The sequence below is a fragment of the Temnothorax curvispinosus genome, unplaced genomic scaffold (genome assembly GCF_003070985.1).
Source record: "Temnothorax curvispinosus isolate PA1 unplaced genomic scaffold, ASM307098v1 QBEX01015524.1, whole genome shotgun sequence".
Lineage (NCBI taxonomy): Eukaryota > Metazoa > Arthropoda > Insecta > Hymenoptera > Formicidae > Temnothorax > Temnothorax curvispinosus.
In genome coordinates this window covers 675859-691433 of record NW_020225304.1, presented here as the reverse complement: position 1 = coordinate 691433, position 15575 = coordinate 675859, and the positions used below count along the sequence as shown (strand labels likewise).

General features: G+C 38.8%; 1 protein-coding gene across 1 annotated transcript in view; it reads left to right on the top strand.

Annotated features, from left to right (window-relative positions):
• The window catches only part of LOC112465792 (neurogenic locus Notch protein), a 240167-nt gene that overhangs the window by 91752 nt on the left and 132840 nt on the right, over positions 1-15575 (top strand). Inside the window, exons 3-4 of the mRNA XM_025033518.1 lie at positions 1755-2026; positions 4253-4448. Of these exons, the coding sequence (XP_024889286.1) occupies positions 1755-2026; positions 4253-4448 (468 nt within the window). The remainder of the gene's footprint in view (positions 1-1754; positions 2027-4252; positions 4449-15575) is intronic.

The following is a 15575-nucleotide window of genomic DNA, read 5'->3' as shown; positions in this document are numbered from 1 at the left end:
TCTTGAACGACTCGAAATCGATATCTCCTTTAGGGAACATTTGGTTATATATTTTTAACGAGTATGTTGAGTATATACATTCTAAAATGTTAGCACTAATTATATAAAATTATTGTATTATTATTGTATCGTATGTATAACTTGTAAACTAAAGTACTGTCTATATAAATTGTATAACTTGTAAGTTATAAGCTTCTAAACTAAAATAGATGTTTATGTATATAAAAGCGCTTTTGGTAAAAACCATTTTTGTCAGGTCAGGTTTCTTCAATCGCTTTTTTGAGCTGTAAATTATTTTGTAGGTAAGTTTTTCGCAAATCATTATTTCGCAAACAACATGGCAATTTTAAGATAAATGGGTCAATGCCATTGAATAATAAAACCATATTATACGTGAATATGACACATGTTAAATTCGAAAGAACTTGCGAGTGAACTCGTTTCATAAACGCGTTCGCAATTTGTCTCTGCCGTAAGAAGATAACGAAAGTCCTTTCAAGGTAATGAGGATATGCGTGCTTCATGAGATCGCCGTAAAGGACGTACAGTTGAGAAAAACCTTTATGGTCGGCCGGGCCAGCGTAAGGAGACGCAAGTTACCTTAAGGATCTAGTTTCTCTAGGTTCTTTCGCATATCAATGGGTCTGCAATGTAAAAGCGGCGGTCGATCGCAGCTTGCAATATGACGTGTCCCGTCCGGCGATCATTAGGGCCCGTTAGACCATCGCTTTTTTGCCACGAAAGTCGACAAAACACGGCAATAATTTCCTTATCGAGAAAGCACGATCGTTGACCCTGATGTCATTGAAACGGTATTTGTACACCTAGCCTGTCATTTCGTAGCAATTCCATGAAGCTTTTAACTCGACAAGCGTTGATGGCGATTAAATGTAAGATCGCGAGCATGCATGTTGAACTTCCAATAAAAGAGCTAAGAGTATAATGAATAATTCAGATTCGTTCAATACAGAAAGCGGGAATAATTCGATTTTGAAATAGCATGCGATACAATTTCAAGGAATCAGAGAAACATATTGTGAATGAGTTGCTCGTTGCGGAGAGAGAGATCACAAAAGGACTTTTTTTCTCGTCTGAAAAAAACGTGCGTTCTCTTTCTCATGCCACTTCACGCGAACGATGAATTCGACAGAAAGAGGTGCAACGCACGAAGTTAGATACTTGTTTGGCGAATTTACTAACACGTAATAGGCCAGTCACAAAGCCTGGACTCGAACTCTTCGTCTTTCTGGTCTTCGTGGAAGTCTGAACCGCAATACGAGATACACCTTTTCGCGAGAACGCATTATAGTTCCCCTTGAAATTGCTCACTTCGATCAAGATGCTACCTCCTCTCTTCGCTTTTTTCATTTATATAGAATTCAGAAAAATGTTATATCTGTGTGTAACGAAAAGAACCAAATTTTTATTAAACTTTTAATCTATGTTTAAAGCATTTTGGATCCGTTGTAATAAATGATTTTATAAAATAATCTTATAAATATTTTTTTATGTAACAAAAATAGAAGAAATTTCAATAATTTTGATTGATGGACATTTTATTTGAAGCATAATAAATCTTTAAGCGTATTTTATGTATAGGAGAACCAATTTTTATTTAGAATTATAACGCATAAAATCATGCAATTCTCTCATGGAATCGATCCACCGTTCGAAATGATTGTTTATATTGATGGTATACATACAACAACGAGGGAAAATATCGATCCTTTAATCATGACATAATCCTGTTTCAGCTGCACATCGAAATACGTGGGAGAATACTGTCAACACTTGAACCCGTGCTATACCGGATCGCGTTGCCAAAACGGCGGTTCATGTAGGGTACGCGAGGGCATCGGAGGTGGCACGCCATCCTTCACATGTGCATGTCCTGTCGGTTTTACCGCCAGCCTCTGCGAAATCCCCATCGAAAACGCCTGTGACTCTTCGCCCTGTCTCAATGGCGCTACATGCAATCTCAAGTCGTTGCACGAGTATGTGTGCACGTGCAGCATCGGATACACAGGTCAGTAAACAACTGATATCTTCATATTTGCGACCAGAAATTGAAATCTATAATTTTGAGTAGATTCGGACTGTTATAATCGCACGAAAATTATTTCTATGTTTATTGAGCATGATAAGATTTGTCGATTCGTGATTTGAAACTCTGCTTATCAAGAATCGGTGCAAACGTAAAAGAATAATATATATAAATGACTAATTGCGCCGACAAAATGATCAAAACCAATTCGTTACGGTTGTCAGAGGTGTTAAAGGAAAACTATGCGGATTCTTAAAGGGGAATAATTGCGTAAGTCCGACAATGAATAGGCCGCGCGTTAGTCATCGAATACTTAAATATGCTTATCGATTCGCGTGGGTTGAATAGCAAGGTTAATAGATAGACGGGACGATAACGTGATGCAATTAACCAGTTCGCATTGTGTTGCGCGTCATAAAGAAACGTCGAGACCGAGCTATAACTGTAAATTTGCATTGAGCTATTAAAAGATACTCTACGTGTACGCGCGCGTGCGTGTGTGTGTGTGTAATATCGGATGACAGGCTTTCATCAATTTTAAAAATAGACATCATTTTAATATATAATATATATTTAACATAGTCGTTATCTCGGATTACTTTAATTTCAATATCAAATTTACGTACATCACAGAAGTTGATGCTGAGGTACGATTATATCTTTTACAACTCAGGATAAAATACCAAAGCACGTTCTGATATGCTTGACGAATAAATCTAGAAACACGGGGATTTTCGAAAGAAGCAAGGAAAACTAGAGAAAGAGGTAGAAGAAGGAAGGAAAGGCAGGTTGAAGTGTGCGTTTGTAGGATAATTGACGAAGAACCATGCGGTATTTTACTGTGGCGGTATACCTTTGGACGAGTGGTGCTCAGTTTCCTCAGCATTTTCAGTGAACCCTCAATGGCTCAATGATTGTGTGGGGAGAGAATTTACCGATTTTAAGATGGCTATAACTCATTTTATACATCAATATTCATTCTTGTTGATATATTAATAATTATTCTTCTTAAGTTAAGTGTTCGATTAAATTTTATTCTTTATTTAAAGTATTTTTAACGAAGTTTAAAAGATGGATAGAAATTATTTATAAATACGTATATAAAATATCTCTAAAACATCTCTTTAAACTCATGATTTTGATATATAAAATATGTAACCTTTTTCAACGAATTAATAGAGAAAAGAACTTTCTAAAATATGCTTGAATCGTGAACAATGAGCACCGCTAAAGTTATAGCGGTTGCACGGTGCAGATCGCAAAAGCCAAGACATCTTGGCCACAAGAGAACAAGTAGCGACTCCGGTAATTAGTTCCACTAATCAGTAGTCCGCGGAGGGAAGGGGGAGACGCTTACCTTAGATACATGCTCCACCATCCGGGATTACCGCCATCTTAAAGGATATCTCTACTCACGGACCGAATGCTAGTCAGCAAGAAATGCCGAGCTAATTTATTCTTATCTTCGCTAAGATCTTCATCTACAAAATGTTATTTTTATGTTTTTGCGCTTTAACGTTCGTTCTTGGAGGTTCCAAGAATATTTTACGACGATCTAGCCTCTAGCGAGTAAACGTTCAACCTTTCATAAAAAATATGTATAGGTTTTCAAGTCTCGATCATCCCTCAAATATTAAAATTCATAATTTTTTGTACATGTGTGCAAATAAAATCTCTTGTCGCAAATTTTAATGAAGTAACTATAATTTTGTAGTTATTATATTTCACAATGTTTATGGAATTAATTAAGAAATAAAATTCGTGATTAATTCTAATACGTTTAATCTTAAGCTTTTATTTGGTATATGGTAATGGTATTTGATATATGGTAAGATTTAATAAAAATTTTAAAATATAATTTATTAAACATTTTTAATTGTTTTAAACTCATATATTTAATATTAACAGGAGAACAATATTAAAAAAAATTGTTATCTTTAATTCTATTTCTTCTAAATTAATATTTCGGTACCTAATAAAGAGTTAGAGTTTCAAATCTTGCTGAAGTAAAACTCGTTTGAGATGATAAAAAAAAGATTAAGTCATTAAAAAAATAACGCAACACGAGAAGTTCGTAATTTTAAATTGAATCGTGATTCGAGTTCTCAATATGACGTTGCAAATCATGCGATTTTTCAGTCGTACGTACATAACGAGATTGTGCGTCGGTGCAAGACGTTGAACAACATCGTTTCTTTTTTTTTTCAGGTGACCATTGCGAGCGACAGGATTACTGCGCCTCGTCGCCCTGTCGAAACGGGGCCGAGTGTCGCTCGCTCGAGGACAGCTACAAGTGCACGTGTGCACCTGGCTTCACGGGACCGAATTGCGCGGACGACATCGACGAGTGCGAGAGGGACCCGTGCAGACACGGTACCTGCAAGAATATTCACGGATCTTACAGGTAAATCGGGATGACATGCTTAACGATTGCTCTGTAACACATTGTACGTATTTTTATCGCGCCTCCGAAATGATTACGGGACGTGTGCATTGAGGCGTCTCGATCCAGATTCAGGGACGTTTTCGAGTCGAGTGTTTTAAAGCGGACATGGAAGACACTGCATAATTATCGTTGGAATGCTGCTCTCGAAGTACCCGAGAAACTTGACTTTTTATTTACTTTTATATTCTCTCTCTTTTTTATTTTTATTGTCTGTCTCTCTTTCTCTTTTACACATACAATAATACCTACTCTTAAGAAAACTTGTTTAACTTGTTAAATATTAACACGATATTTATTCGGCGAACACCTTATTACTTTTAATATAAAATATAAGATTTTAATTAAAATTCCGTTAAAATGAAGCGCGCGTATCTGAAATTTACTGAAAAGTAAAAGATCTTATTATTGACTCGTTCAACACAGAATAGTTGCCGTTGATGCATCTTAATGATAGGAACGTCGTAACGTAAGCACGCGCGGAAAGAAACGGTCGGAATGAGCAGTCTGAAATCACTAGCGCGTATATATCGAGGCGAAGCCACAGCTCGGCAGCCAGGAATCTCTCATTTGTCCGGGGTTGCGGTGCGCGCGTGCATCGCGTGAACGTGCACGGTCACGATCGGGCCGCGGATAATCGATTCTACGAGCAATTGAGATCTGCATATATGGAACGAGAGAGGGTTGCGGGTCCGCGCAACAAAAATGCGAGCGAATAAGAGCGATCCGTGTGCCGCCGCCAATCGGTCGATTCGAAAATGTCCGAGTGCATTCTGAGATGCATCTCGGCGCAGGTGGAGGAGGATGTGCCGGCATGCAGTGTCGTTGGATGTCCCCTTGTCGTAATTACCAATTGAGCACGGTCCCCGGAACGCGAAATGCGTAACGACGCGAGGCAACGAGAATTCATAGACTCGATTTCACGGTCCATTACTGATTTTCTCCTAATTCGGCGTTTCGTTACGTTGAAAATTACCTCCGTTCCGCTCGCCAAGTTCCGACATGCAATCGTGATCCGATCGCGAGATGTACCTATGGCAATGACGAGGAATGGGGATGCTGATCGAGGAAGTAGATATCGTATCGGAGAAAGTTAAACGTTTTTATTAATACACAATCGCCCCGCGGAACAATTTTTCGAGAGTCGGTACAGGGGAGAGGATAATCGGAATATCCAGCTCGTATGGACGTACCCATCTACGCATACATACGACATAAGCGTGAGAAATCTAGTAACGCGAAAGATAATGAGGCGACGTTAACGAGATAACTTCTCGGAAGCTACCGAGGATGGAAATATGAAAATTAAAAGGTATAAAAGATGAAAAAAGTGGAGGGTTCCGCCTGGAATTTACACGTGGTGGCATGAGTTTTGACCAGCGACGGTCGACAGAAAAGTATAATAGAATCTCGGGTCAAGGAGATTTGACGAGAGAAAAGAGAGGGAAAAGAAAACTCACCGCGGAAAAGAAACGAGTTCGTAAAAAAACAGGTTTAAGTAGGGGACTTAAAGCCCTGGCCGTGCGAGGAGACTATAAATCCGCGCTTCGTTGAGATCGAGTCGAGATTAATCGAAGCCCGAGTCCGAGCTGACTGCACCGGACCAGATAATGTCGCTGGTCCCTACATTATATTGAATTATATCGGTGCGACGTCGGTGCATCGCGTGTATGTGAGAGAGAGAGAGAGCGCGTTCGTGTGTATAAAGGCGCTCCCCGTCTACTTTAAAGTCGCTTACCGTGAGTGGCGAGAAGAAGCTTTGTCGGTGCATCGACAACACTCGTTCCTCAGCTGGCACAACTCGATATATTCATCTTCGTTCTGTCACTGATTTTCAGAGCTGCGCGAGTGAAAAGTAACTGTTACAAAATGATAAATGGCAACTGCGCTGACCAGCGAACTCATTTTGTAGAATTAAAAGACGTAACGCTTGTATTAAATTCAGAGCAGAATATTTTATCAAGACGGTAATCAGATGATTGAATTGTAACGACGAAAAAATAAAATTTTTGGAATTTTAAATTTATTAATATAGAGATTTTATTTTATATATTTTATTTTATATGAATGTATGAAGAGCATTTCAAAGACAGATAATAAATTCGACGTTTTAGCATAAGCGTGATTTGACCGTCTAACAAATATCGCGGAGGGGTTAATTATGAGTGTCACTGATAATTCCTCCTCAGTTCTATTAATTCATCTGCATATGTTTTTCTTTTTCACATATTTTGATTACATGTTTCGTTTGTTGCAAATGTTAAAAAAGACATAGAAAAACTCTCATTTACATATTTCAATTTAATTATGCTGCAATTTAGTTGCATTTTAAAAATATATTTTCTGCATTTAAAATAAAATGAATATATTTCCGGAGTAAAACTAGGTAAAATGGAAAGAAAAACCTATTAGAAAGATGTATTTACAAATAATAAGTCTAATCTTGAGCGTTGAAGCTCGGATTTTAGGATTAAATGTTAAAAATATACATATGTCTACTGTCTCTCTCGAGATGGTAGACAAGAAATAATCAATGTCAATGCAAGCGGGACTTTGGTATGTACGCATATGAAGATGGGATGAAAAGCGGACATTCCGCCGCCGTCGCCGCCAATATTGCACGGCAGCGTATGAGCAAGTGGAGCCGCAGTAACGTTCAATCGGGCCTAATAAAGACTTTGATGTGGCATACCTGACCGCCAGGTGGTGTCGGTTGGAGATACTATACTATTAAATTGTTACGTAGAATCGGTACCCGGATACCGTAATGCCGCCGCCGTGACGCGAGGGCGAAGAGCGAGAAGTGGCAGGCATCGTCGTTTCACAAGCGCGAAATTTCGATGTGAAAATAATTAAATGCCGCGACATGCAAGCCCGTGGAATCTCATCTGGGCATCATCTGGGCGCTGCCGCTGCCGCAGCCTCTGCGTTGGATCGAGATACCCATAAAACGCAGAGAATTTTCCCTCAACCGTGCCGTGGCATCGATCGTTCTATGGGTATATGCAAGAATGCGAGCGTGCGGGTTTTTTTGTACCGTACGGACGACTGGCTCTTCGCTTCTTTCGCGAATTGCATAACCAGCGCATTTCTTCTCTCATTATCCCTCATGCGTGACGAGCTAAACTCCTGCGCTGGAATTCTGTGACGCGATGCGAACAAATAAAGATATTACATACTTAGAAACGTTATTTCCTGCTTCGACATGCATTTTTTCAGGCCTACTTTGAATGTAATTCTATTTTCTGTGGGAACTCATTTTAGATCAATAATACGGGATAGGAAACTAAAAATAAAAATTCTCCTTTTAAATTAGCTCAAGTCGTAGATATAATTATATATGTATATCAACCGATGAGTATTCTTACTAGTAATCTGTACAGGGTTAACGCATCCTAATGATCTTGCCTTTGTCTCGTCCTTCAAATAATAGTAGCAAATTGTTATGTGGTGAAAGAACAAGTGGGTGAGAAAATGGCTGGGGGAGAGGGGGGAACGTCTGCGCGTGTGTTCGGGACAGGATGTGATTTATGAAATAATCTCCCTGAAGTAGAATTTAATTGAGCGGAGGCGAGGCAAAACGAAGACCAGTGGTGTTCCTTAACCCCAGGATGGATTAACGGCGGATCTTGATCAAGCGCGGCCTCCGCAGCAATTTTGGGGCCTGCAACGGGTTGCGAATTGACCCCGAGAGGTCAAATTCCTCGGAGCTCCTAGCTTAAGCTCGCACCTGGCCTTTTCGCGGGAGACGTCAGGAGTATTTTGTGGTGGTGCCTCAGTCTTACGTTACAGACACAATTACGTTTAAAAATACTGTATAATTATTTCCATTTTTGCATGCATTTGTCACGTGATTTATATTTTTATAAAAAATTATTTCCGTCAAGTTGACTTGATTTTCAAGAAACAGTTACTCTGTTCTAAATAGTTAATTAAAAAACTATAAGTCGAATCTAAAAGCTTTGTTCGCGCTGCCACGTTTGCATCTTCTGGATATTTGTCTTTCTTTTTTTTTTTTTTGCTAACAAAATTATCTAGGCACGTTTAAAACACTTTATTACTTTCAAGAAGAGTAATGAAGGAAGTTTGTTCTTACAACCTTGCTCACTTTGTTGCTACGTGCCGCCAGTAATTCTGAACGTCCTAAATCGCGTTTTATGTGTCGCGTGAGGAGCGAGCTGTTTGAGACCGTTTTCCACGGGATGGAAACTTAGACGAGAGGTCACACCCGGGTCGTACAGCCGGTTGCGAAGCAGGAGTCGTTTCCTTGAAACTCGGACGGTGACACGAGGAAAAAATAAGGATCTCGAGCGATTCAAAGAACCCGGTTCTCTGATAGCGGCCGATAACTACGTGACCGGCATGATGACGACAGACATTTTCGGATTTCGCCATGTAACACGTCGCTCATGGTTGGGTCGTTAGACCGCGCGATACTGTGAAGATTTGTCTACATAGAAAGGGCACAAAGTAGGAGGCCGCGATGTGTGTCTCGTACAATATTATTATTCTCATCTCACGGAGATAGAGACTTCACCTTGTCGCGATCCAAAAATTATATTATGATTCTCTAGCGATATATTATACGTCCAGTATATTAGCTTCAAATAATAAACAAAAAGAAGTCACCCCTGAGTGGCAACATTGTTATTTTAAGGAAATGACGTTATACGTGAGAATGAGAGAATTAGTATTGATTAAATCCAAATTTTTAAACGAATTTTTCTCAAATATTAGAAGTGGATGATTGTAACTCTGAATCGCGTTTACATCTTTTCTGTAAAAAGTGCAATTTTCAGGGATATTTAATTCAAGCCTTATAAATCGCGGAATCCTAATTTGCTTTATATAAAATTCTGGATTATTTATTACCACGTAAATTTGTAGAAAATACAAATTATATTTTCAGTGAGCGATTATTCGTGTTTAAGAAAGAAAAAAAGATCCGGATTAAAGAATTTTATAAGAACTCAACAGATGTACATAACTGCGCAAACGGGAAAATTTACAGTGTTGTCTCACGCATAGCGTGTGGCAAGACGTCGCGGAAAAATCGTGCGTATCGCACGAAGGGCATATCTCGAGATATCATTTAGCGTGACGGGCGTCATCCTCGACACTCGTTTTAATCGAAACTTGCGGCAAGCGGACGTGTCGGATTAATTCGCGTAACGTTCATGCGCGCGGCAAAATATCGCCTCGGCTTAGAACATAGGATATGTATCCCGAGGCAAGTTTTAAATTTATAATCTGTTTACCATAAACATCTCTTAGCCATTAATAAAACATTGATGTTATCAATGTACATTTTTTATTTAATTAACCAAATATAAAGTATATTAGTGAAATAAATTTAAGAAAGAGACAATTTTATTAATAAATTACTAATAAATCTTGTTAATAAATTATTTGAATATATATTCTGATTTTTTGAGCAAAACTAAAATTAAGATAGTTCGCTTAATAATTTGTTATTGTTTTTTACATTTTATTTGGAGGAGAAGATGTTTATGAATTTATATAATTTGTTATTCTGGATTATAATTTTTCGTTGGAAAGACAATATAATTTTGTTACAGAATAAATTTGATGTGGATTTAAAAATTTTGTTTTTGCGAAATAGTGCCAAGATAAATATAATCTTAAATATAAAATAGGTAGTATTTGATGTCGCTTTTTTTTTAACTTTACGCCTTGTTGATATTTCACGCATTATCATTTGAAATACTATCAGTTGATATAGATTTCTTTTTGTTGATGTTAGTAGCTAGGTATTTGATCCTATTTTTTTATATAAAGGAAAAATTTGCGAAATAAATCATAAACTGAAATTTTTACTCGAATATTGTTAAGAGTTTAAGTACGTATGATTAAATATAAACTTGATAGAGAGATTAGAGGTAAGATTATGCTGTTCTATTTAATAGTATTTTTAATTTTTACATAATTTTTAATTATACTTTTAATTATATAGTCTTTGTATCATTCAGATCAGTATCAGGAGATTATCGAAAATTTTTTGCGCGTCTTAAATTAGTTATTTACACAGTAAAAAATTTAATGTCCCAGAAAGTCCACTCTAAATTTTGTGTTAAAATAACACAATATTTTAGTCGATATAACATTTCTAAATGTAAAAAATAACACAATGCATGAGTTATTTTAACACAAAATTTAGAGTGGACTTTCTGGGACATTAAATTTTTTACAGTGTAATACTTCAGTTTATCTCTGCGAAGGACGATTCTGCAATGTTGTATTGTATATATCTCATGATCTTAGCGATGAGATGATCGGAATTAAGATTAAGAGCGATCGTCACGTGACTTTGCGTATAGCTTCGAACGTAACCGCGATTGCGTCCGAAGTCCCAACCAGTTCCGACGTCGAAACGGATTATGGTCGGCGGTGAACACGCGATTCAACGCATGCATTACTTGCATCCTCCGCGCCGCGTATACTGCGACAAGCCGAAAGAATCTCGTAGATCTGGTCGATGATCCTATCGAGATAGCATTTCCAGCAATCGCGATGCATCTTCGGCGGTTTCGCGGAGAAAGAAGAATGCGTCGGGTACGACAAAGATGCGAGTCAGCCGCGGCGAGCGTTCGGAATAATTAAGAGAATTCTTGGCAAACCTCATTTATCACTCACTGGCCATTTCGAGTGTAGTTGTCAACAAACGTTTCCGCGTACGCTTAGCCAGGGATTTAAACCGCGGTATCATACCGTTAAGGAGGGTGCCATGGTTGCTCAAATCAATTTAATAAGAATTAGTTCTTTATGGAGGATATTCGTCTATAGGAATCTGTCGTCGATACTGATGGCAAGAATTGTTATCGATTCTTCCTTATACCAATTTTCGAACATAAAGATTATTCTTATAGGTATATCGATGACGTAGACTCACTGCAATTATACTCGAGAAAATTATTATTCTTCTCGACCTCGCGAAAATTGCGTTATGAAAAAAATGTAGATCAATCAATGCGCGTAATCTATGGTTTACGCCTTATTAATATATGTGTCATAATCGAAGATAAGTTCCACGTATTTTGTAGAAGCGTATCGAATGATTAACCATAATATCATCATCAGTCGAGTGTATCGAATAGGAGAAATCAAGCTTCCAAGGGCGAATTCTTCCGCCCTCCTTGAAGTTCTAATGATATATTCGCAACTGTAATCATTTGTTACCCCATGTATATTCATGGGCGACGAGGAAATTATCAAGATGCACTATAAATATACTATTTTTTAATTTAAAGTTGAAGTTTCATGTATTTTCTTTATCTTTAACAGAAATTATTTCTTATTTTCTATAAAAAAAGAAAACATGTTTTATTATTAACATTTCAAACCGATCACGATGTTACTTATTCTTAATACACATTTTTTTCCTTAATAATAAGAGCTCTTCCTTACTTTAATTCATAAGATATAGGTAAAAGTGCAAACGTATAAAAAGTATTTTTTCCTCTCTGTTAACGCATGTAACTTTCGATCGGCAATTGGTGCGAACATTATACCATAATAGCTTTCGATCATACAATCATACGAGTGAGATTATCGTCGAGGCGATAATTATTGCTGCGGCAAGGCGCCCATTATCGCGGCGGTATGTCGATCGCGCGTCGCGACTATTTATAACGCAAACTGAATATCGTAGGTGAGCTCGATAATCATTCGATCGAGGCCCGCAAGGTCCGCCGGGGACTGTTCCAATCGACGATCCGTGTCGACTTCCACATCGTGTGAAAACGGAAGCGCGCACGCGTCGCCTCAATGAAAAATGCAAATTGCACTTAACGACGCGGTGAGATATAATAGCGAGACGCTTGCGCAAGAAGTAAAAGTATCTCGCAATACATATGCGCACAGACTGACTGGAGAGAACCGTCACTTGGCATCTTGTCATGCAGCGTATACTCCGCCGCTAATGCATGCTCATCAAGACGTGTGAGTTTGATTACGTGTGAATGAGATTGTAGCGTGGAGATATCTCAATTCTGCCGGGAAACAATTCTTGCACTGTAACTCTTGCTATCTATAATTTATCTATTCACTGTATGTGTCTATTGATATTTATTCTACAAACGTGCACGTAATACTTTTCTTGAGATAGAATACCTAATCTTCCTGATATAATTTCAGAGAAAAGAATTTAATTATAATATCGTAATAAAATACATGTTAAATTTTTGGGACGCATTTCTTAAACTGGTCACGCTACAACTGAATAATTGCACGGAGACGAAGTTTCATTTTGTCGCCATAATGATACGACGTCGACGTAATGATTAATATATCGACTTCGACCAATTCAGGCAATTAGGGCGGGAAAGCGACCGGGATGTGTGTGCGTTCCATTAAAACCACGTTAATCCGCGTTATGCTTCTTACTTTTGCGATGTATCCGTTTACGTCACTCGGCCGGACATACAATACGCTCGACGCGGAATTGTCGTTCAAGCGCACAATTAATCGACGCAAATTGAGGATTCTCGCGGCGAGCCGAAAGAGAGAGGAGAGAGAGGACCGCGCTGTAGCGGATGATGCATTGATCCGCGACGAGGTCTCGACTTTGCTGGTTTACGCACCAGTTCTTGTGATATTCTGCGGCAATTTGTCCGCGAAAGATATTAAATGCGGAAGGTAATCATCGATAACAACAACGCGAAACGGTAATCGTAAATTCTTGTGAGCAAGTGTAAAATTAAGTAACAAGTTTTGCGAGACGCATAAATGCATAATAAACGTAATAATAAACGTGCCGTAAAGACGGCTGCATGTTCGATTTACGTAAAAGCTCGTTGCGGCAGTGGCACATTAAATACGAGCATTATTGGTGCAATCAACTGGATTGTATGGGTTTAAATTCAACTCGTACGGAATTCATTCGTGCACGAGTTTGCTCGCATCACGAGGATTCGCGCGAGAACGAAAAGGCATTCTTTATCGTGTAACCGCGACGGCGAAGACAAGTCGTTTCCCAGTGATTTTCATCGACATTCACGAACATTTATGTAACGTCTGTAATGGGGAACCGCACTTCCTGTTATATTTCGCCGCGAATAATGCGCAATCTCCAACCGGAACAAAACCACGGTTTAAAACCTTGTTTATCGTGAGGAGGATTTATCGTGAATCGCGATAACAGGTCTGACCATTTCTGTCAGAAACTAAACCGCAATTATTCATCTGTTTATAGACGCCGTCAAAACTTTGCTCGCTTACGTTTCTACAATAGAGAAAGCGAAAGCGTTACATAAATCATCGAGATACATATATTGCGTACCTATGGATTAAACTTGGTTCGCTTTGATTATTGCATTAACGTGCAACAATGCTGGATTAGAATATTAAGAATTAAATACCTATTGTGTAAATATTTTCATGTGAAAAAGCCTTTTGCACGTACGTGAGAAATATGTTAACGGCATATAATATAACAAGAGTAAAGAGTAAAGAGGAAGAAAGAAAGAAAAAGGAGTGCGCGTTGTATGTACGTATCGTTATTTTATCAGTCCTTTAAATCACTCGAAAGGTGTCAATAATGGACGCAAGAAAGTACAAGGAAGCAGGTGCCCGCGCGACAGTGTAATTCCTTGTTATACGAAGCCGTAATCAAACATCGCATCAGTGACTATAGAAAGGGGAGGACATTATTAACCAAAGGGCACTTAATATTCTGTCGGAGGATCTTTTCATCGCAAAATTTGATGGCGTCGTAAAGATCGGAAACGAGCCGGTCGCGCGAAGATATACTCGAGCTTCAGCCTTCTGCCCTACCCCCTTTTCGTCGCTCGTCTCGACGGTCGCTCTCTCGCGAATCCAATCTTCCCTCCACGCTTCAATTTGACGTCAATTAAATCGGCGGCGGCGGCGCAAGTTAAATCGCACAACGCAGACCCGTATCAATTTTCAGCGGCTAATGACAAAACGTCGTGACGACGACCACCGGCAACCGGCAACGGAAGACTCGGTGAACGAAACATGCGAGGCCGCGGCGATTTTCGTCGACGGACTTTCGATTAATCCCGGCCCTCTCCCGCCCCTCTTTTTTCTTCATCCGTCCGCCGTTCGCAGTGTCGAAGGAGAGCGCGCATTAAGGGACCCTCATGAAAAAGCGACTTTTTGTCGCGATCCACGGGCTGCCGCAATAGTTTCTATGGGCCGGTCTCTTGAAAAATGGCCGTAGATCGGTCTTCTTCCGTCCCCTCCGACGTCATCTTCCCTCTTCCTTCGTGGAAGACGATTTCGTTTCTCCGTGGTGCTCCTTCGCGTGCGATTGCTCTCCTTCTACACCGCGACAGAGCGAAATAACCGGCCGTCGAAGCGAATGGTAAAATTATGCCGCCGGCCAATCGTATTCGCTGCACTGTCCTCCCTGATGTATAAAAAGCGACCACGCTGCATATGTCGTAGAGACTAGATTGGAGCGAGGATTGGAGAGAATCGTTTCGAATAAAGGAACATGTCTCAAAGAAAAGGGCAAAATGCAACTAGGGATAACATTTGAAATCATACGGAAAAATTATTGATTTGAATCCGCGCGACTGCTACTAACAGTAAAAAAGTTGAGGAAGATGAGACAATTGTGGTTTTTCCTGTGCCATTTGTTTCCGAGTTATCTTCATCATGACTCGTCAATTTATCAATGCATTTTCATCACGCACATATGAATAACTGTTTTCTTATCAGTTTTGTTTAGAAATGAAATAGCTTTATTTCACTAATCGACCGATCGACCAAGATATTTTGCCGATGCAATAATTCTCGTAAATAAAAATGCTCTTGAATGTTAATTGCTGGGAGTAGATTAACATTAAAAAAAAGTCAAAGTATAAATTTTTATCTCTCCTAATAATCTTCGAAATATTTCAATTATTGATTATTGATGTAATTATGCTAATTTTACAAAGAAAGGTTACATGTATTAAGATATGATTAAACAAACAATACGATTATTATATAACAATAACGATTAACATTAATCATTAATAATTAGCATAAAATTTACTTACAATGGTTGTGAAGGATGTATCAATGCATAGACAATAAATATAACACGCAGTTGAAAAACTC